This window comes from Halichondria panicea, chromosome 9 (genome assembly GCF_963675165.1).
Source record: "Halichondria panicea chromosome 9, odHalPani1.1, whole genome shotgun sequence".
In the NCBI taxonomy this organism is placed as follows: domain Eukaryota; kingdom Metazoa; phylum Porifera; class Demospongiae; order Suberitida; family Halichondriidae; genus Halichondria; species Halichondria panicea.
The window spans coordinates 5232800-5254681 of NC_087385.1; the positions used below are offsets into that span (position 1 = coordinate 5232800).

Here is a 21882-nt window from a genome sequence, read left to right on the forward strand (position 1 = left end):
CTTTGACCTTTTAAGTTACCTAAATGGAAAAAGGCACGTGACATCTTATGAAGACTTTTTAGGGAAGACTTCTTTCAGGATTGTATTTCTGCACTAGTTTTCAGCCTGTTATTGTGTCTGAGCTAAGAGGGTGGAATGGCTTCATCAGTGACCAAGAAGAAGGAAGAGGAACAGAAACTGAAGGCCCTCAGAGAGCTCACTGCCATTGAGCACAATAAGAAGTGTCTGGAATGTTCACAGAGAGGCATAACCTATGCAGACATGAATACCAATGGATTTGTGTGTGTCGGGTGCAGTGGATTTCTGTAAGTCTGTATGCACTATCCTATACCATACACCTAGCAGCTAGCCGAGTGTGCTATACTATACTGTATAAATGTGTTCAGCACTGCTGATATGCTGTCAGCTGTCTACAATAATGCCTATGGACTTATACGATAAAGATTGATTATGATTTATGTTATTACTATTTCTATTTGCAGACGTGGACTTAATCCTCCACATCGAGTCAAGTCCATCTCTATGACAACGTTCTCTCCGGCAGAGATCCAAGCACTCAAGAACGGTGGAAATGAGGTGAGTATACTTCCAGCACTGTTAATCGGTATTAATTCTTTTTGGAAGGTAGTATAATATCCTGTGGGAATTGCATTCAATCATGTATGGTTACATTCAGGGACATGTCGTGGTCATCAAGGTTTTCTTCCCCCCTCACAGATTTCCAGGAAGATTTGGCTGGGGAAGTGGAACTCTAAGCGTGACCGAGAGCCAGACAAATCTGACGAGGCTGCATTCAAAGGCTACCTTGTTTCAAAGTATGAGAGACGCTCCTGGTATGTTGATCCAAAAGAGGCGGTAAAGGAGGAAGAGAGGAGCACACCTAAACCAGAGCCTAAATTGGCACCCCCTCCTTCTGTAAAGGTGTGTAGTTACACTTGCAATAGTTTTATGCTACTAGAGTAGGTAACGTGTGTGAGAATTCAGTGTTTAGGGCTCAGGAAACCCTCAATAAATTACATCATATCCTTTGGGAGTAGGGAAATCCCTCTTGTACTGCCTCTGAACTGTGTATGGTATTGAGATGTATGTCTCCGTACAGCTACCTGCACATGCACAGTCGACGCCCACCATTGAGCGGCCCCGTGGTGGCTCCCAGCCGACAGTGACTACAGCACCCCCCACAGCCACTGTACAACCCGTCACAGTCACAGCCACAGCCACAGCCACGGCCAACAAGACAATAGACCTCCTAGGAGACTTGCAAGGAGACCCATTTGGTGAGTTTATTATGCCTCTATGTGTATGCCCAAGCTGGTAGTGTGTTTGTGTGTGTGTGTGTCTGTCTGTCTGTCTGTCTGTCTGTCTGCCTGCCTGCCTGTCTGCCTGCCTGCCCAAGGATCAATGAAGTTCAAGTAGAGCTGATCCTTCTTTAGGCTTCTAGTCATGTTTTCTTGGGTTGGAATTAGTAGATTTACAAAATAATGCTTTGTTCTCGAGTTATGGAGTTTTGCTTACTTTGAAGGCTTGTTGCAGACTCTTTAGACTCTTGCATAGCAAAATCTGTTACTTAGTAGTTAGCTCTGCACTAGAATGCTAGCTATTAATTGGTAGCTGCAAGAGCGAGAAAAGAGCTGCAAAGCCACACTGTTCCATTAGCTTGCAGCCATTTAATAATTATGTACTTTGAACTTCTGCATCCTTTTAACAACAATCGATCATATCCCACTCTTTTTCACCATTCTCTGCATGTGTATTAACTGTACATTAATTATAGTGATTAGTGCTAGTACTGTAGTAGCTTCATTGCCACAAAGCTTTGTCGCCTCCACCGAGGCATCAGCACCTGCGGTGCTTTCATTGTTACTGTGTATGTTACAAGGTGAAAAAATGTATAGTGTTGCATTTCATTATACAGTATTGTATGTACCCAGTATACAATGTACACATGTAATTATGTGGAAACATATTCAAATTCTCTCATATTACAGCCTCTAAACCTCCTGTTGGTGGAGTGTCTGTATTACCAGTAGGAGGATTCAAGCCTGGTATGTTTGCCTAAACAGTCACTCATTGCCACGCTTAAAGGTTATTAATATTTTCTCACAGACGAATTCGGGGCATTCACTGGAGCCACACAGCCACCCACTCCTGTATCGACAAGCCTCACATCCTCCACACCAAGCACCACACTGTCGGCCGCAGACAAGTACGCAGCTCTCGCTAATTTGGACGATACATTCCGAGATTTAAAAGTGAAAGACGAGCCTCCTCAACAGCCCGCACCTGTTCCTATACCCAAAAACCAAAGCCAGCCGTTTGGAAGTTCTGGCACTAATCCGTTTGGAGCGGCTTCTGGCCCAACACAGTCTGTGTCTAATCCCTTCAGTGGGCAGCAACAGCAGCAGCAACCAAACATGCAAGGATTCGGTGGGCAACAACAAGCCTTTGGAGGGCAGCCACAAGGTCAAGCGTTTGGTAATGTACAGCCTGGTTTTGGTCAGCAACAGGCGTTTCAAGGTGGACAAAACTTTGGAGGACAACCTCAACAGTTTGGTGGATCGGGGCAGCAACAAGTACCTCCTGGAGGACAACCTAATCCTTACATGCAGCAACAATGGGCACAACAACAGAGAGCAGTTCGGCCGTCTGGTCAGATTCCACCTGGTGCTTCGTTCGGTTCCGTACAGCAAGGACAACAATGGGGAGGACAGGCTCCCAGAGCACAATTTGGAGCTCCTCAACAACCGGGATTCGGTACAGCACCACAACAGCAAGGTGGATTTGGTCAGCAGCAACGACAAGGTGGATTCGGTACAGCACCACAACAGCAAGGTGGATTTGGTCAGCAGCAACGACAAGGTGGATTCGGTACAGCACCACAACAGCAAGGTGGATTCGGTACAGCACCACAACCGCAAGGTGGATTCGGTCAGCAGCAACGACAAGGTGGATTCAGTACAGCACCACAACAGCAACAAGGAGGGTTCGGTACAGCACCACAACAGCAAGGTGGATTCGGTCAGCAGCAGCAACGACAAGGTGGATTCGGTACAGCACCACAACAGCAGCAAGGAGGGTTCGGTACAGCACCACAACAGCAAGGTGGATTTGGTACACAACAGCAACGATTTGGTGCCCCCCAACAATCTCAGCAGTCTGGATTTGGTGCCCCCCAACAATCTCAGCAAGCTGGATTTGGTGCCCCCCAACAGTCTCAGGGTGGATTTCAACAAAGTGGATTCAGTGGACAACAGCAATCTCAACAAGCTGGATTTGGTGCAACTCCCTCGGCTAGTTTTGGTGGTGTACCACAGCAGCAAGGTGGAGCGTTTGGTGGACAGCAGACGAAACCTCAGTGGAACTCTTTGCCAGCGTCTACTCAATCGAGTCAACCTAGAACTGGTATCAATACAGCCCCTTCCTCTACCCCAGGTTCAGGATGGAGCTCTAGTGTGGCCTCTACTAGCACACAGTCTACCCCCGGATCACAGCCAACCTCTAACACTGGATGGAGCAATGATCTCGCCAAGCCTGCTCCTATGAGCACATGGGGAATGCAACCACAGTCAACTGCACCGACTGGAGGCTCTAGCTGGAGTTCTGGACTAGTGTCTGGGCAACAGGGTGGTGGCTGGAGTGGAGGACAGGCCAACTGGGGTGGAGCAGGAGTGCAGCAGCAACAACAGCAGCCAATGGGCAGTGGGCCCCAACAAGGATCTGCCAACCCTTTTGCAGTAAGCATGAGTTGCTATCTTGCTTGTGCAAGTATGTGCGTGTGTGATATGCCTACTACATGTACATGTTAATTATGCTGCTGAAACCCTCTATTTACAGCTGTATTTTCTATATTTCTATAGTCCTCTACCCAGTCCACAACAACAAACCCGTTTCTTTGATGTGCACCCTTCCCTTCGGATAGCGTACCACTGTTTTAGAGAAAACTGTTTGTTTCTTTTTCGATGCATTATAATATATAATCGCTTTTAAATCTTAGTCCTCTACCAATTGTAGCACTTTAGGGTCTCATTTTTGTATTAGGTATGTATCATTGTGCACCTATAATGGCATTGTGTTGAGAGTTAAATTTTACTTGGTTATGATCGTTCATTAATTTTGAGTCACATGATTGGATTGAGTTCAGCCGCGGCCTATAACCGAACTAGATTGCACACTTGTTAGACTTAACGATTATTACCTATTGAAGCATGCATGGCCTTGATATCTAAACTGTAATGCTGGAGAGGATGCATCAAGAGGATGGAGGACGATGTGAGTTGATCAAAATGCCCTTAACAGTTATTAACAATCTCATCAGGAGGCTGTATGGCGTGGGATGCTCTCCAGACACCTCAATGATGCCATCTCATCTCTATTGAACCCCACACAACCTCTTCACCAACTCACTGCATCTGTAGAGAACCAAATACACCATATCCAGGGCACTACCTGTGCAACCTGCAGGAGACTACCAACAGAATGTGAAGTATTTAGTATTGGGAAACTAGATCGTTTCAAGAAATCCTTCCGTGTTGAGGTGCCCAAGGAGAGGTGTGAGTGTGTGTCCGACCAGGCACTGAGCAGCTCTCAATCCTCCACTGAAGTGGAGGATGCACTGGATATACTACCAGTAATACTGTTGGGTATGGTCCGACAAGAGGAGGGTGGACTGGCACTTGCAGACTTAACAGGCCATGTGCTCTGTGAGGTACATTTGTATGTATTCAATAGTATCATAAAAATAAAAATAAAAGCTGCATCATGTTAAATTAAGTGAGCATTACGTAGGTATCTGCTTCTATATCGACACTCAATCTGATTGGACGCCTGGTTGTACTGGCACAGTGGAACTGGATTCCCTCTCCCAAAGGTGACCATAATATTCTTTTGTGGTGACACTATAATTATGGTGGTAAGCTCTGCATGACATTGTATTGTGTATGCAGGTGAGGGATACATAGAGGTGGAAGAGATGGTGTGTCTGCCACTGAGTCAGGACCCTCCACACGTAGATCATCAGTTGCTGTCTATTGCTAGACTCAAGAACTTAATGAGGTGAGCTCTCTCAGTTCATCGCAATCACAGTTATATCGCAATCTGAATCATTACGTATGTTATGTAGAATCGACTATAACATTGTGTAGAATGGACTATGACATTGCTCCTCCTGATACAGTAAGAAGAAGTTACCCTCAAGAACACCACTGTGTGTGTTTGGAAGAGTCAGAGCTCTCAGTGAAACAAATAGGTACCCTATCATAATTATCATGTGTACTATATTAATAGACAGTAGGTTCCTTCCTATTCCACAGGTCGTATTGGCTGGTTGAGTTGGAAGATCCCCTTACCTCGCATATCGGACACCCAATACTCAATCTGGTAAGTTCCTTATAATATATACAAATTGTGTCTTGTCACACACATCACATATCCTCTATATAGGTGACGCATCTGCTACACCTGTCCAGTCTACTCAGACTATCAGAGGTGTACTTGTTCACTGACTTAAGAGACAAACTTCTAAACAAAGTAATTATATTCAAAAAACAACACTCTTTAACTCATTGATTTGTGTATAAAGGGGAGTCCAAATGAACAGAGAGTTCTTGTGACCACGTCCAGCACCCAGGTACACGCCCACACCTCACTGGAAGAGCCTCCTCTAAAGAGAAGCAAGACTTGCATAGACAACTCCAGTACAGAGGGCAGCCAGTTATTGAGTTGTCTGGAGACCAGTCAGTTGCTGGAGGAACCAATGAGCCAATCAGAGGGAAGAGCACATGACTTGGTGTCTTACACAGTGAGTGTTTCTCATGCTTATAAATGAAAGTGTATCTACGAGTGTTGTCCTCAGGGCACTATCACCAGCTGTGTGTTGCCTGAGGCTGGAGTGTATGAGATGGATGGAATGATTCGTCTCTACCTCACACACCAGACTACCCCTCATCATGGCAGGGGACTGAGAGTGGGGTCAAAGGTTGAGCTACATAATGTCCACATACTCAGAGTTGCAGACAAGCGACTAAGGGTTTGTTTTGAGCATGTAATGTGTGCATGTTTTAATAGATTGTGCAGCACTTGTCTGGCTTGTTTTCCTGCTCTCTATCAACTGTTCGAGTCTCACAATTCTCTCAACTGGACACTCCGTTCATGGTATGAAATTCTATCTAATGTGCGAGAATAGTTCATCCTTTCTGGCTAAATTCTTTCTTTGGTACCTGTACCTGTACGGCTGTAATAGTTTGCTCTGGTTACGCAGATGTACGACAGTAGTAATCTCCTGTGCTGCTTGGTGAGGAGGTATAGAGCCAGAGACACGGCCTGGTTGGTGGACACATTCCTCACTCTCAGGAACAGGGGGTGAGTGGATGACTCAGTGTGTGGGTGTGAATCAGCAAGTGGTATTGAGGGGCAGTCATTTACCAAGTCTGTCATAGCCATCGGCTTATATTTAGTAATTTAGAGCTACAGACTGCAACAGACTGCAAGTTTTAATTTTGAAAACCGAATTCAAATACTACGCTCTCTGTTACTAACCTACATTCGTATGTATCACATTGCCCTTCCTCCCCCCCCCCACACACACACACACACGCACACCTTTACCCATGCACAGACTGAGTGCCCAGAGGAGCTTCCGTCTACTGCAAACACTCTGTACTGCCTTGACACTGCCCTCACTGGAGAAAAGGGACCATCTCACAGAGTTTCTCAGTCATGGTGTCTCCTGTCAACTGCTAACAGAATCAACCCTCACACGTCCACCCGTGCTCGCTCAAATTGGAGGTGTACTGAATGAAGTGTCAACAGTGACAAACTGCGATGGGTTTCAGTGGGTGCAAAGCTCCAAGGAAGATGCTAGTCTGAATGATGGTGGTGCTATCTTGTACACTGTTGCTACCAGATGGTCTTATGGTGTGGTGAAGCATTCAGAGTTTCAAGGAGAACAGGTACACACTGTGCTTACGTATGTGTGCGTGTATGTTTGGCCCTAATTTTCCTTCTACTACAGATGCTTGTTGGAGAGTTGAGAGGTGACACTGAAACTGGACAAATTGAGTTCAAAGACAACACCGGACGTCTGTTGGTTGCTCCCTGTCACAGCCCCACACCTCACGACCACCCCTTCACAAATGACGCCCCCACGGCTTGTGTGTTGGATGGATTCAGAGCTAGTGTACTTATCTCAGAATTCGACATTGTGGCTGAAAAGACTGAAAGTATACAAAAAGACAAACCAAATGAAACTCGATTCTTTATTATTGCAAAAAAGACGTTTGTGTGTAAGAATGCTACGAAAAGCTCGGCAAAAGAAGCAGACGCAACTTTAAGCAGCATAACTAAAAAGGCACCTTCAAAACTGATAATTGAAATTGTAAATAAGAACTCAGTTCACGAAAAACTAACCGCAGACACACCCACTCTCTCCTTCGTTGCTCTGGGAAATGTCTATACCATGGACCCTAAGTTCCCAATGCTTCACATTGCTTTGAACTTCTCCAAAGATGTTTTCAATCTTCACTCGTTCATTAACAATGGCTGTGTGTACGAGCTCACTGACTCGAGAGGCCCACTACCTATGATCAACAGTCTTGTGGCAATACCTGCAATTGAGATCACGGAAAGTATGCAGCTGCAGTTTGTGAGGTATGCGCGTATAGAAGGATCTCTGGATGTGGCAGAGGTGGTCTCTCAGTGTTTCCTGCCACCCATACCCACCCTGACCAACAGAGAAGTCAAGTCAGTATCAAGGTATACTCAGGGAGTGCCCACACACTGGTCGGTGGTGGTTGGTACCACCATTATAACGCCTATAGGCTAGTTTATACATAAAAGAGGCAAATTTGCGTGTTGAATTTGAGATTAAAGATTCAAAATTCTGAGCACATAATTATTATTGCCTACTAGTTTGTTAGGTGTAGCTCTTGTTGTACACTCGTATATATATATATATATATATAATATGCTAAGCTTGCTACGCCTTGATGTTACAATCCAATTTCTCACATGTAGCTATTGTAACAAGCTTGTGTCTGTGAGGGGCATTGTTCAGAGTCGTGGTCACCGAATCGATGCCAGCTCCCTCCCTCAGACCCCCTCCCCTCCACCTCCCATGCTCGTATTCAGATTACAGAGCGTCTCCACTCCAGACTCTATCATGATATACTACAAGTCCCCCATTCTCCATACCCTACCTCTCGGGCTGGTACCTGGCTGTGAGGTGACTTTCTACTCCTTCAACATGAATATCTCCAAGTCTGGAAATGTATACTGTACCAATAGTCCGTCAAGCAGCCTGTCTGTTCACTCAGTTGAGGGTCTAGACACAATCGACTCTCAGAGGGTGTATGGAATCTCAATGCCCATGACTCGGTTACCTACGATACTGATCCATGAGTTAACACAGTGTCTACTGAATGGTTGTCTACCTCGAAGAGTGGTGTGTGTAAGAGGCTGTCTATTGTCCACTCAGAAGGTGTGCTTGACGTACAAGTGCAGGGGATGTCAGTGTGTGATTGTCAATGGGCAGTGTATGGTGGCCTGTCTACAGAGGAGACCATTCCTAGTAGCCGACGGAAGGTATGTAAGCAAAGGTGTGGTCTTTATGCTTCATTTGGACTGCATAAAATACTTCATACTGTATGATTAGTTATCTTTTGAGGTTCTCTGTTGTCTTACTCTACAGGTTGGTGATTGACGATGGGAGTGGTGAAGCACATGTGTACGCTGAGGAGGATCTGCTTCGACAGCTGCTTCAAGTTTCGATGGCCGAGTGGAACAGTGTTTGTGATCTGGTCAGGAGAGTCGGAACTGTCTCCTATACAAAATCATTTTCTGCTACACAACACGTATGTTTGTCTATTTTCGTATGAATGGTTTGTTGGTATCACTTTTGTTTTTATGACTGTTGTCTTTGTGAGTCTTGCTTAATTGATTGGTTATTTGCTGTTCCATTCTACAGACAGGAGGCTCAAGTCGCTATGATCCATCCCCTCTGGCACAAGCTGAGAAGATCTTATCAGCCATGGCAACCAGTCCGACTCTTCAACAGCCAATCAAGCTTTATGCTCAGCCGTTTGTGAGTCAGGGGGAGTTAGGAGAATGTGTGCTGGGGGTCAAGTCTCGAGCCATTGTCGTGAAGGAACAGCGCCTCAATACACTGGCTCTTCCCAGACTACAGCTGAAAGCAATAGCGTGTACTCTCCTCCAGGGTACCTCCTGTGTCTCAGAGTGCAAGACTCTGTTGAAAGAACTGTCTATTGACCCCCAGTAAATGAACTGTACGAGCTCTTTATGTTTTTTCATTCTCTTTCGTTCTCGTATATAACTCATGACATAATTATAACTTGAAATACATGTAGAAAAAATTGGTTCAAAGACAGTCTGCAAAAAACAACATACATAGAAGGTAATTAAATTCAGTTCTCTAGTGGTCTAACATTGTCCTGGGGGGGTTGGGGTACAAAGGTAACGGTTGCTACACTTGGTACTACCAACACTCGAGAATGTTTCTGTCTTCGCAATCCTGGTGATCTTGGAGGAGTTGTTGAGCCAGCACTGGCGGACCTCAATGGAAGGATGTCACTTGATGAGAATCTGAACCCTCCAACATGAGCCCGGGAACTTAGTGGCGTATCGGGGGTATGTAGGGGTGTGGAGGTCATGTGATCCTCAGGGATTGGAGAGGGAATACTGCCAAATGAGCTTCCAGTGTTAGTTCGAATAGGAGCAAAGGTAGTTTCTTCTAGTTTAGGTAGGGCGCTCCTTGCCGGTTGATTGGGTTCAACAGTGGATACTCGTCGTCGAGGGCTGGGGGTTCGACGGAGAGAAAGGTCAGAGGTCGCTCTGCTACCAGATGAGAATCTGTGTCTAGATTGTGGGTAGTTTTGTACTTTGCGAGAGAATAGCTGTCCCCCACGTGTGAGTTGGGCTTCACGGAGAGAGTGTCTCCGAGCAACAGTGTTCCAGTACATTGCTATTCGCGTCCATAACGATCGAGGAATCAAACTCATGACCCAGCACTGTGCAGTGTGTGTGTGTGTGTGAGGAAGATAGTGTAAATACCAATGCAGCAAAAGATAGGCAGAAGTGAAAGATAATTGTACACAGTAGAATTGACGATGTTGGGCTAGTCAAATGTCATGCATGTGTAAGCCTTCACAAGAGCTATGGAATGCACTGAACAGCCTTTTATACATGCATAGTTAGCTATGTTTTACCTGTAGAGCGTGGGGCCAGTAGCCACAAGTGTGGGCTGAGATACCCAGTGTAGTGATGGCATGCTGGACGTAGGTGTGGGGGGTGGGAATGAAGAGGGTGGGACTCATGGGTGGGATCGTCACAAAACAAGGATGGAGAGTCTGCAGAAGAACAAAAACAACATTCACTAAGTAACAATGTGCATGTACTTTGCAGAAATGGCAGCCACGATGTAGTTTGTAGATTATGCTGCTGACCTGTACAGTGATCCCTCTGTGCCTGTTCTCATGATGAAGGGTGCTTGAAAATGTGTCCACATACGCCTACAAGAGGGGTGGCAGATGACAAGAGTTAGTAACATCTTACTAAACTAAGAATGTCACCGCAGAATTTAGTTACCTACGTTTTATACCTGTAATCCAAGTATGCAACACACAGTTTTACTCCCTTACCATGCAAGCAGTGTAGCCAGCCATGAGAGGGGTGGTTGGAGCAGCTGCAATATTGGAGCACACATTGATGATGGCCCCTCTCCTACGATCTATCATCTGAGGGAGGATCATGTGACTGAGCACACAGGGGGCGGTCACATTGACAAAGAGTAGTTGCCACATCCGGTTGTGGGGGAGGAGGGCAAAATACTGAGGGTGGTCGTAGCGGATAGCAACATTATTCACTGTACAGGAGGGGACCACATAATACAGGTAAGATCGTATACTCTAACACTTACCAAGAATCCCAATCTCGTAACCATGAAGTGCCTCCTCTATCTCTCTAAACACTTGCTCGCCCAAACAAAAGTCAGCATGGATACCCAACACTTCAATACTGTATTGCGATTCTGTTGAGATGGTGGCAATGTTTAATAGCTATCCACATGCAATCACAATGATAACTCACGAAGGTCGCTGACAATGGAGACCAGGTCATCGTAAGATCTGCTTATTAGTATCACATTCATCTTCCTCCTGGCAAACTATGAGAATATAGAGCCTTAATGAGTGAGAGCTTAGCCAGATCACTAGCTGTACGTAACTACCTCGTGTGCAAACGCCAGTCCTATGCCAGAAGTGCCACCAGCAATCAGTGCCCACTTCCCAAGCGCACTGGATAAATCTTTTCGACTCAATCTTCCAAATGGGATAAAATAAGTTCTCAGTCCGTTCATGAATTTCAAGGAAAACTTTGCAATAGTCTTTGCCCCATACAGAGCTCCAACAGAGAATAGTACGTCCAGTAGAGTACTCACTGGAGACAGGACACCCTCCACAAGCTTCATCACCGTCCCATCGGCCATTCCACGTCAGAATGAATCAAATGACCGTAGCAAATTCTAAACCTGGTAATGATGTCCAATTTTCTCAGCAGTGTTTCTTTACAAAACCCACCATAATAGTCACGTGCACAGAATAGGGTTCATAGGTCAAACAAAACTAAAATGGCTGAGGCAGAGCAACATATTCCAGAGGAGGTAAGCACACAACTGTACTGTAATGAGTAGCTAAAGTAAAACTGAGCATTCAAACAGTTTAGAATATTCTGTATCACAACCTATAGGAAGAAGAGGATCCTGAAGACCCTCAGGATGTCCTGAAGGAGAAGTGTGGAGAATTGCCTGATTGTGTCAAGCTCAAAGAATTATTTGATGAGTGCGAAGAAGCTGTGGAATCCGGAGAGAAAACGACTGATTGTTCACGACAGCTTATAGATTTTCTCGGCTGTGTAGACAAATGTGTAAGTTATTCCGTATAAAGTGATAAATGTTGTTTATTTTACTCCTTTCATTGCAGGTTGCCAGGAATATACTTTCCAAGCTAAAGTAGTTCCAAAAAGACACACTTTCTTCCATGTGCAGTCACCACTAGGTCTAGGAGTATAATTTTGTGTTATAGTAGATGCTCATAATTGAACCGGTCTATATATCCATTGTCTTTCTGTTGTTTATTTATTGGAAATGTTGACATAAGAAACAAGATTTGTAGAACAAAGAAGTGATATACTGGTAGAGTGCATACATTAAACACAGTTTCTGTCAATAATGGTACACACCAAAGGCAGCTGCCACACAAAACAGAGTGTCATTCATATAGATGTCTTGAGCGTAGTTGTCTGTGTCTGAGTCCCAAAAGCACCTACACCCCATCCTGCATGTGGCAGAAGGGACAACACAATAAGTGCACATTGGTGTATCAAGGTACACAAAACGCAGGGAATGGGTAGAGTATGAATTAATTTACTTGACTCCTTCTCCTCGCTGTTCTCCAATCACCACTTGCACTATGTACTTGTATCTGTCTAGATCCAATCCTGTGCACACACAATCATCAATTAAACCCTTTCAGTGACCATTGAATGACCTTACCTTTTAGCCTAGACTGGATGCTGTCACTAATCTCCTTGGAGGTGGTTTTGGCTTCCTCTGAGCTGTACTGCTTCTCATGCAACAGCTCCTTCAGTACCTGGTGAATCACGTCCTTTATCAGCAGAGGTCGAAATCTGACAGAGAGACAATGTACAGAGAAATTAAACAATAGGTATATGTATACCGTATCCCACGGCAACCAAACTAAAACAACTTAATACGCTTTTAACTTTACACATTAAATTTTGCATTTTTCATAATTATAGATGTAGTGCTTAGATGCAGTGTTTTACTTACTTTTTCTCAAACTTAGGCCTGATCGTGTAAGTGCTTGGACCATCTTCAGGATCAGTCATTGTGTGTTGGAGTTTTCTGATTGAAGCACAAGTAACAAAGGTCAGTAATGCATTATTTCTGATTAGAGCACAGCTTAAAAGACACAAAGATGTGGCCAGAAGCTCTTCCTCCGTTTATCATCATCGCCTCTTGTATCGCCTTCACTGGGATGGGACTCAACTTCTTAGATAGGTGGCAGCATGGAGGAAGGGTGAGGGCTCATGCTGCAATGATTATGATCATTAGCTCAGCTAGAATATTTTATTATAGACCATAGGTACGTCACCCATGTTTTGGTTATGATTCTCCAACAATGTGTCGTTTACTTTGCCTCTGTTGTGTTTGTGTGTGCAGCCGAGAAGAACTGGTGTAGATGACTGGACCAGGAAGATGATGATGAGGGACAAACGACTCACTGGCTCTGAAGACAAACAACGGGTAAGGGAAATGTATTTATCTCAATTTATGGTGTATTTATACCACTTGTTGTTTTTGTTTTTGCAGGCATTATAACCACTCCTGCAGCTAGCATTGGGATCAACCAATTCATTCTGTGATAGTCAGAAATTCTCTTGTGGCAGTTGTTTGTTTATAATTATTGTTTGTGCTTCTTGATTTGGTGTTAGAAACATCTCTGGAAATGTCTTCACAACGATATTTATGTTTCTTGTTGCCACTAGTTGTTTTTTAATAGAGGATCACTATCCTGTTTAATAGGGTACATGCACTTAACCTGTCAAGCTTTCATGAAGTATTATAAATAACAACAGATTTTAACACACACACATAATTATTGGAAGAAGCTTACAAAACAGTTTGCCACTATATAGACACTATGAGTCGATCTATAAATTTATAAATTATAACAAAACTAAGAATCACACTAAACAAAGTATGTGCTACAGGTTGCTCTCCTCTGCGGCTAGCAGATGTCCGTACGCACCCCTGCCGTCATTGTCCGAGCCCAGCCCCAGGTCAGCCTGTATACAGGGGAGCAAGCAGTCACAACACACTATATCCAACACAACAAACAGTTGCCTAACATGACAGCTCATGTAATTAAATTTTTTATGATCAAAGTTAGACCATTCCATAGAACAATCAGTTGATATGCAGATTCAGGAAGAGACGTTCGATATATTTTGTACATATGCAAGTTTAATATACTAGTCTTACTAATACTGTACTCTAGCTGTGACTTACACCCATATCGTCTACATTTAAGTCCACATCATCGTCTGCTTGATTGTTCCTGAACGAGTACACCTGTCCCACCTCATCCTCATCCCCAGATTCACTCGCATTCTCATCAAACGATTCCTCCTCCTCCAAAACCTCCAAAAGCTGTGGGGATGTGGAAAATGTGACGAGCGCTGGTGTTTTTACTCACCTCTGTGTCTCTGGGTTGGCATCGGTTGCAAAACGGGATGCAGCAGTTGGGACAGTACTTGCCGAACTCTGTTACTGATCGGCCGTGGTGTGTGAACATGGGGATAAAATATCTGTGTGGGGGGGGTAGCAGTATATACATGTTCTCTTGGGATTGGCTTACTCTTTGTCAAGTTTGGTCCATTTTGACACCACCCAGTTTCCTTTGGACTTGTCGTAAGGTATGACTTGACCCTGAAAGCCATGAACAGTAACAGCATGTCTCAACAAGGGCACCAGAACAACCTACCTCTTCAGTGAGATCACAAGAATTGTCCTCCACACCCACTCTGTACAACACAAAATAATAAGTACGACATGTTAATATTCGAACATATACTGTGAATAATGTAGTTAATTGTAAGAAGAATCTTTCGATAAGCTCCCAACTAGTTGTGGCTCAAACAAATGGACAAGAGTATGAGTCAATTAAGCTACATTGTACACACACAATTGGACACTCACTTGATTTTCAGGCACTGAAGAGCCAGAGTGGTCAGCCCTCCATTGAAGAGCACCGTGACCATGACAATACACAGAGTTGTCGTGAATATGAGCTGTCTCACTTCAGTCTCAGTGTTTCTAATTGCTAGAGCAAAGGCAATAGCTCCTCTCAGTCCAGCAAACATGAGCATGTGCTGAAACCTGAAACTGATCTTCTTGGAGCGACCAAGGTTGAGAATGAATGACAGAACGTAGATATTGACAACTCGACCAGCAAAGATGGCCACCTGAGAGTTAGTCAAGGAATCATACACATAAAGAACACAGTATCATTAGAGTAGGGGGATTTAGTTACGAAAATGTATATAAAAGAAGAAGATGCCTATAAACCTGGCAATGAATTTGAGGCATAAATAGAGCTGTATATACGTGTATGTGTATGTGTATGTTATTGTTTTATATATTGGAGGATACAAAAGAGAAGAGGATGAATCCAGGGGCCCACTGATTGTTTCCATAGGTGAACAGAGAGAGTCCAATGTAAGAAAAGACAAAGTTCTCGGCAAAGAAATTGATAAGTTCAAATAAGTCCTTTGTTCTCTTTCTACTCTCTACAGACATGTTGATGTACGTGTAGTAGGACTGCATGATACCACAGAATAGTACTGCCACAATGCCTGTGTGGGTGTGGGTGGAGTGTGATGTGTGTGAGGGTGTGTGGTCTTACCAGTGAGCTTGCAAGCCTCGGCCAGTAGGTAGGTAGAGTAGGACATCACTACAAACATGGACGTCTCTAAAAGTGGGAAATCTCTCAGCTTGGAGAACTTCATCAGCTAGGGGCAAAAGTCAAGAAGCATTCATACACACACTTAAAATACTGTTTAACACTTTGTTCACAAGAAATTTTTGTTTGTGTGAGGATACGAGTGCAGTGACTAGTCCCATGGCACAACCAAGGACAAAGGAGCCAAAGAAGATGCCTATAAACCTGGCAATGGATATAAAGAGACTACCAACGGTGAACTCTGCCTCTCCCGGCACTGCATACTCATCCACAGCCCTGCAGAGTTGAAGGGTACATGTAGTACACAAGTAGACTGGTCAATGTCTAGTCATGTGCGTAGTAGCTTACCCAAAGAGTACAATGGCGACTGCATCGTTCATCACACTCTCTCCAAACACCAGTGAGAAGATATCCACGTCCACATGAAGGTCATTAAACACTGCCAGTACCGTCACTGTTGGAAGGTTTCTTATGTATGAGAGCGCGTTATTTGTTAATGAACTTACCAGGATCAGTGGCTGAAATGAGTGAGCCAAACAGGAGCGATGGAACGATGGACTCCTTGAATCCATCAGGTACAGGAAAGGTAGTGAGATTAGCGACTAGTGAGCCCGGGCCTTCTGCCCCACTCACAGCATAGCCATACATCAGAGCACTGCAGATCACGAAATGAATAAGTGGTACTTTGTCACATGAAATAATTATAGGATGAGCTTACGCAATAAGGAATGACGATATAGTGGTCCCAGCAAAGGCATACAGTAACAGGGAGCCAAGATTACGGAAGAAGTGTCTCTGGAAAATGTAATGCAACAGTTCACAGCAATTCAGTGGGTTTCATCTAGTGGGGGGGCAGGGGTGAACCTTCCCCCAAAAATGGTGAAGAATAACATCATCAATTAGTTAAATATAAGGTAGATGTACTGTGTGAGGACATCACCTCACCTTTTGTAGACTGTAGCCAGCGTAGAAGATGATTGGAGGCAGCAAAGCAAAAAAGAAAAGTTCAGGATCAAACACCAACTGCGGGTGAACACACAACACTCAACGCCATTTTCACATCTAATATCTTATGCATACTGAACTGCATGAAAAGTGCATACAATTACACAGCTGTCAAATACCACCGAGCACATTAGCATTAGTTGAATTACTAAACTCACAGTTTGCTGAATAAAGTTTCCCTCTTTTGTTCTAAATTGTTTCCCTTTCACCGTGCAGCTGAAGTTATCCCTTAGTGTGATGAGAGTGATGACCTCCCCCACAGTCAGAGTGTTGTTAATATCTTGTCCTAGAATATCACAGTGGTTTGTGTATTGTGGGTAGGTCGTGGTGAGAGTGACTTCTTTGTGAGCCTCCGTGCCAATTGCATAGTGGATGATGGCACCTACTATCACACCTGTGTACAAGACGATAAATATAGTATTTAATATATAATTATAGCAATCCACTACCACTGTATGGATACATATTGGTCACTAACTGCATGGCTTTAAACAGGACGAGGTCCCTAGTAAACCTTACACTGGATGTGGTGCAACTACACTTATAGGACTCACCATACAACAATGCAAGTCCTGTGGAGTGGAGTATTCGTATTCTCTTGGCATGGAATACCCAGATTGTGATGATGGTCATGAACAGTAGAAACATAATAATTAGCAGTGATAGACTGTCATACGAGTGAATTATCTCCTGTTGGCTATCAGTCACATCTTGAACAAACGACGCCTCGTACAGAGCTCGACTATCTGAGAGATTAAACACGGCCTCAGGCAATGTCTCCTGATCATAGGACTCGTTGATTAGTCTCCAGCCCACAATGTCCGCCTCACTAGGGTTCACCGCCAGTAGGGGCCGAGAGATTAGACATGTCCCATTAATCCCCTCATAACCAGGCTCGAGCTCCATATCCATGCCTCTGTTTTCTGTGATCAGGGTTTGCTGGACGATCTAAAAATATTTTTCCACTGTTGTGTAGGTGCTCTTGCTGTGATTATGGTAGGTCCAGTGGATCTAAGTAATTCTTTATTCTGAATAAGAACGGCTGATAAAGCTTGCTTGAGTTAATATAAATTCACTTGATCTTCATCAAAAAGTGGGTGGAGGTCGATGGTCACATGGACTTCCTACCATGTGACAAAATCAATGTTGTCATGGTTTCCAAGGAAGCCACGCCAAAAATCAAGCTCTTTTACCTCATGTGTCTAGTATCTAGCTTGTGCTTATTAGCTAGCTGTAAGGCCAGGGAGCTATGGCCTCAGAAGGAACTCTGAAACTTCACCAACCACCCTTGCTCCGACGACCACGCCCCCCTAAAGCTCTTACTGCTCCCCCCCCCAAAGCCAATGATCATCACAGGCCGAGCCCTCGGAAGTCACTGCATGGCCACTACACTGATTCCACTACACTCTCTACCCACTGCACACATGATGTTCACACAAAGACTAACTTTTCTATCCACCCTCTCTATCCAAAAGGCCCGAGTTTTTTTCCGCCAGGGAAAAAGATGGTAGCATGTCACGGTGCTGGTGCCGTCTACCTACCCCCACTCTACAACAACGAAGAGATATACAACAAATCAGTTATAGGCAATGAAAATAACAACGACTCTATGAACTTTGAACACCTTGACAGTTTGGATAACTTCACGCTAGCAGAGTTCCAGATGGTCGCCCCACAGCGCAGGGTTCTCTCACCAATAAATAGTGCCAAGGTAATCTCACGACAAAACTACCTCAAGTTGACGGGATGGTTTGCAGTGAACGTACCCACCCAGGAGAGTTTAAACACTGTGGAGTTGGAAGCCGCTCTACAGTCACCTCAGGAACGAAAACCAAGACATCAAGTACTGTTAGGTGAGTTGGGTATGTGTGTTACTCCCGTAATTGTTTGATTACCTACTGTGTTCAGTGTGTATACACCACATTCCCATGCAGAGTTACAATCTATGGTGGATGAGGCTATGATGGCTGGCTCTAGTAGTGTATCTGTGGAGGAGGAGGAAGAGAGCCGGGAGGTTATGGAGCCCCCAGACATAGTCATTGGTGGCTCTGTGTCCAGGTACTTTTGTGGGCAGAGAAGAAGCAGGTCACCTTTCAGTGAGTACTAACTTTTTTTGGATTGTGCGATTATGGTGTGTATAAGCTTGCCCATACATTGGGAGAGCTATATACAGTACTGTAATCTTATTCTTTGCCAACCATTAATTTACTGAGTGTACTGTGAATGAGAACATGTGGTACTATATCGTTTGCCCTCTACGTTACATAGTTTCTTTGTATGTACAGTGTCTAGCGACCAGCCTCAGATCTCCCCTTCTGAGCTGGCCATCCTGGACTGTATGTTGAGTGGGGGACGTTGTTTGGACCTGAAGGCACACTTTCTCTCACAGCTGCCTGACCTCTCACCACTTGCCAAGACACTCACCTACCTCAACCTATCCTTCAACTGCTTAAATGTGCACACGTAATGATTGTCACAACAAGTGCATGATTGTTGACATTTCGGTGTGTTGTTGTGTGAAGTGCTATACCATTGTACATGGTTGAATTTCTTCTCTTTGTACATGTAGGTGTTCCCAGTGGAGGTGCTGCAATTGTCCCAACTAGTGTCTTTGCAATTAAGGAACAACCCTATCAAGGAACTACCCAACGGTTAGTAGACTATGCAGATGCCTAATATAATTGTACAATAATAATATTTATTGCTGTTCACAGACATACGCAATCTCACTAAACTGCGAGTGTTATGTCTGTCATTCAACCTCCTCTCTGACCTCCCTTCTGGGTAAGTGTGAGTATACATAACGTTTTAACCATAACAATTATCGTTCATTGCAGATTGTTTGATCTGCAATCTCTGTGTGACCTTGACCTGTCCTACAATACCCTCCACTCACTCCCTAGACACATCTCCATGCTCATGTAAGCCCATTAACTATGTATAACTATCATTGGATACGTACACGGTGATTTTTTTAAAGGACTCTTCGCAAGCTGAATGTGGAGGGCAACCAGTTGATTGGTGTGCCCAGCACAATGATGACCCTGCCCTTGACTCACCTACTTGTGGGGGACAATCTCATGCATCCTGTACTGTGGGTGGAGAACAGTAGGAACCAACCACAGGTACAGTCATGTGCAATGTAAGCAGTGGTGCAATTTGTGAGACTGGTTGTTTTCGTTAGGACTTGGTTGACTTGTGCTCTATGTTGGTGAGTAAGTGTGTGTCCGCAACAGACGATCCAAGACTCCCTGAGCAAGTCATCAGTGTGCTTCAGAGGTGAGTCAGTTCACAGAGTACACTGTACCACACACATAGAATAGAGAGGTCCGTAGGCCCAACAGACTGCATTTTCATTATACTATTATGCACACACACACACACGCACACACACACACACACACACACACACACACACACACGCACGCACACACACACACGCACGCACGCACACGCACGCACGCACACACGCACGCACGCACACACACACACACACACACACACACACACACACGCACACACACGCACGCACACACACACACACACACACACACACGCACACACAGGTCGTCGTGTGGTCAGAGATGCGACCACTGCCAGTGTTCTCTGTATGGGTGTGGTCTGAGGGTGATTCGCAGTGTGGGTGGGAGTGTGCTGGGTATCATTAATCTCCCCTTTGTGTTCCTGACCTGTTCACCATCTTGTAGTACCTCTCTCAAACAAAGGACCAAATGGAAGCTACCATTTGAATCAAAAGTACTATGACAGTCCTCAAAATATCATTTCAATGTTTTCACTTGTCAATTAATTTTATTATCAATTTTGGAACAATGTTGTCATGGTGTGTATTCCAGAACAGAGCTTTTATGTTGCTCCATATACCACCACAGGAGTGCTAATAATATGTTATGGTCATAACTATAACACACCATAAAAAAAAATGTAATGGTTCTATTGTTTTCCCATACCATGTACCAATCATCATGCAACCAAGCTACTAACTCTTGGTGCTGCATACACGCCCTCATAAAAATTATTTTGTGAAGGGGTGTGGCTTTCGAGACATATTCATGGCACAAGCTGCTTATTAGCAGAGAGGCAAGAGTCATTCAGAACAGAGGTGATAAACAAAAAATGGAAAGCGTTAATCGATGCCCTGGTTGCCATGGAAATGATATACAGATATTTTCGGATGGTTACAATGATGGAGACATGTGGTTTCACTGCCACACTTGCGGTTCTGAAGATTGTGTTGATCACGAAGATATGGCCGAGTATTTCCGCGCAAAAGTGAGACTGCCTACAAAATCCCCCCCTTTTAAAGATCATCAACCCATCCCAAGAAATCATGGTTGGCCTGGAAGGATGGTCCCAAGTGATATAAGGAAGTGGATGGAAAAAAATAATGTGAAGCTCGGCGCAGGAGGAGACAAGTGATAGTTTCACTATATTAATTAATTTTGTGAGAAATTATGGCTAACCGTTATTTAAGAACTTTAAACTGTACCCATGGAACTCAGTAGAATGATGATGTATTGTATAGTGCAATTATGTGTCCTGTTATTAAATTTGCTTCCACATGTAGAGCTTCTGTAGCTATGTTTCCTATATGACTTTACTTTGTTTGTGCAATAATAGCTGTTAGCAAGATAACACTGAGAAATCATTAACATGTATTATCTTGTGTCGGTTGTGTTCTATAATAATTATACGTATGTCTTAATTTTGTTATGTCACATTTTTCAGAGAATAATCGCTTTTTTTTTTATGAGACAATCATTTTTCAAGAATTATAAGGTTCAATATAATGAATCAAAACTCTCAATACAATTCACGTCTATAATCAATATAATCTGAATCGCCAGTGAATTAATTAAGAGAGATTACTGCAAAGGACAAAAATGATTTGAACAATAAAATTATGAGGGTGATTTGCAGTGTGGGTGGGAGTGTGCTGGGTATCATTAATCTGCCCTTCGTGTTCCTGACCTGTTCACCATCTTGTAGTCAAACAACATGTTGTCATGGTGTTGTGTATTTGAGAACAGAGCTTTTATGTTGCTCCATATCCCACCACCAGCAAATGATAAGGTCATAGTTATAACTACAGTGGAACCTCTGTTAACAACCACCTCCGAAAAAAGGCCAGTTGCTATATAACAGCCAGGCACCCAGGTCCCCCAATTGAACAGTTTGTGTACAAAACAACCTCTCCAACAAAGGCCACCTCTGTATAAAGGCCACCTCTGTATAAAGGCCAAAACATTGTTCCCCAAAGGTGTCCGTTATAGAGGGGTTCCACTGTAATTATAACCAAGAGTTCATT

At 44.0% G+C, this 21882-nt stretch overlaps 7 protein-coding genes across 8 annotated transcripts; 4 read left to right on the forward strand and 3 right to left on the reverse strand.

The window, feature by feature from the left end:
• The first annotated feature begins 9 nt into the window (after window positions 1-9).
• Window positions 10-4117, forward strand: LOC135341485 (arf-GAP domain and FG repeat-containing protein 2-like). The gene is made up of 7 exons (XM_064538057.1): window positions 10-305; window positions 483-576; window positions 718-921; window positions 1100-1277; window positions 1989-2045; window positions 2107-3734; window positions 3858-4117. Exons 1-7 carry the CDS (start codon window positions 136-138, stop codon window positions 3894-3896), a joined length of 2370 nt encoding a protein of 789 aa, XP_064394127.1. The 5' UTR covers window positions 10-135; the 3' UTR covers window positions 3897-4117.
• A 13-nt stretch (window positions 4118-4130) lies between these two features.
• Window positions 4131-9379, forward strand: LOC135341478 (CST complex subunit CTC1-like). Its single transcript, XM_064538049.1, has 16 exons — window positions 4131-4269; window positions 4316-4705; window positions 4786-4867; window positions 4944-5052; window positions 5174-5245; window positions 5310-5376; window positions 5440-5526; window positions 5579-5797; window positions 5852-6025; window positions 6073-6150; window positions 6257-6357; window positions 6614-6947; window positions 7010-7749; window positions 8011-8577; window positions 8684-8846; window positions 8960-9379. Exons 1-16 carry the CDS (start codon window positions 4258-4260, stop codon window positions 9269-9271), a joined length of 3507 nt encoding a protein of 1168 aa, XP_064394119.1. The 5' UTR covers window positions 4131-4257; the 3' UTR covers window positions 9272-9379.
• LOC135341504 (very-long-chain 3-oxoacyl-CoA reductase-like) lies at window positions 9323-11494 on the reverse strand. Its single transcript, XM_064538084.1, has 7 exons — window positions 11237-11494; window positions 11098-11173; window positions 10928-11038; window positions 10650-10873; window positions 10455-10520; window positions 10218-10358; window positions 9323-10019 (listed from the first exon to the last, which is right to left on the reverse strand). Exons 1-7 carry the CDS (start codon window positions 11492-11494, stop codon window positions 9417-9419), a joined length of 1479 nt encoding a protein of 492 aa, XP_064394154.1. The 3' UTR covers window positions 9323-9416.
• Window positions 11495-11536: 42 nt separating this feature from the next.
• Window positions 11537-12188, forward strand: LOC135341530 (cytochrome b-c1 complex subunit 6, mitochondrial-like). The gene is made up of 3 exons (XM_064538112.1): window positions 11537-11668; window positions 11755-11931; window positions 11988-12188. Exons 1-3 carry the CDS (start codon window positions 11636-11638, stop codon window positions 12018-12020), a joined length of 243 nt encoding a protein of 80 aa, XP_064394182.1. The 5' UTR covers window positions 11537-11635; the 3' UTR covers window positions 12021-12188.
• Window positions 12155-12986, reverse strand: LOC135341529 (dynein light chain Tctex-type protein 2B-like). Its single transcript, XM_064538111.1, has 4 exons — window positions 12857-12986; window positions 12560-12693; window positions 12435-12504; window positions 12155-12341 (listed from the first exon to the last, which is right to left on the reverse strand). Exons 1-4 carry the CDS (start codon window positions 12913-12915, stop codon window positions 12230-12232), a joined length of 375 nt encoding a protein of 124 aa, XP_064394181.1. The 5' UTR covers window positions 12916-12986; the 3' UTR covers window positions 12155-12229.
• Window positions 12987-13647: 661 nt separating this feature from the next.
• Window positions 13648-17646, reverse strand: LOC135341489 (sodium/hydrogen exchanger 6-like). The gene is made up of 15 exons (XM_064538060.1): window positions 17111-17646; window positions 16715-16950; window positions 16497-16574; window positions 16270-16346; window positions 16058-16206; window positions 15900-16005; window positions 15692-15827; window positions 15495-15600; window positions 15242-15444; window positions 14789-15054; window positions 14574-14613; window positions 14448-14518; window positions 14286-14397; window positions 14099-14239; window positions 13648-13875 (listed from the first exon to the last, which is right to left on the reverse strand). Exons 1-15 carry the CDS (start codon window positions 17466-17468, stop codon window positions 13795-13797), a joined length of 2160 nt encoding a protein of 719 aa, XP_064394130.1. The 5' UTR covers window positions 17469-17646; the 3' UTR covers window positions 13648-13794.
• Window positions 17647-17691: 45 nt separating this feature from the next.
• On the forward strand, window positions 17692-21716 carry LOC135341498 (leucine-rich repeat-containing protein 63-like). Of its 2 annotated transcripts, XR_010396568.1 has the most exons (10): window positions 17692-18409; window positions 18491-18652; window positions 18842-19011; window positions 19126-19207; window positions 19271-19340; window positions 19394-19477; window positions 19537-19681; window positions 19741-19835; window positions 20123-20386; window positions 21573-21716. XR_010396568.1 is itself a non-coding variant. In XM_064538077.1 (9 exons), the coding sequence occupies exons 1-9, from the start codon at window positions 17806-17808 to the stop codon at window positions 20319-20321; spliced, it is 1611 nt and encodes a 536-aa protein (XP_064394147.1). In that variant the 5' UTR covers window positions 17692-17805; the 3' UTR covers window positions 20322-20387. The 2 variants fall into 2 exon arrangements, 1 of the variants encoding a protein (XP_064394147.1); XM_064538077.1 differs by lacking the exon at window positions 21573-21716 and having other exon boundaries at window positions 20123-20387.
• The last annotated feature ends 166 nt before the right edge of the window (window positions 21717-21882 follow it).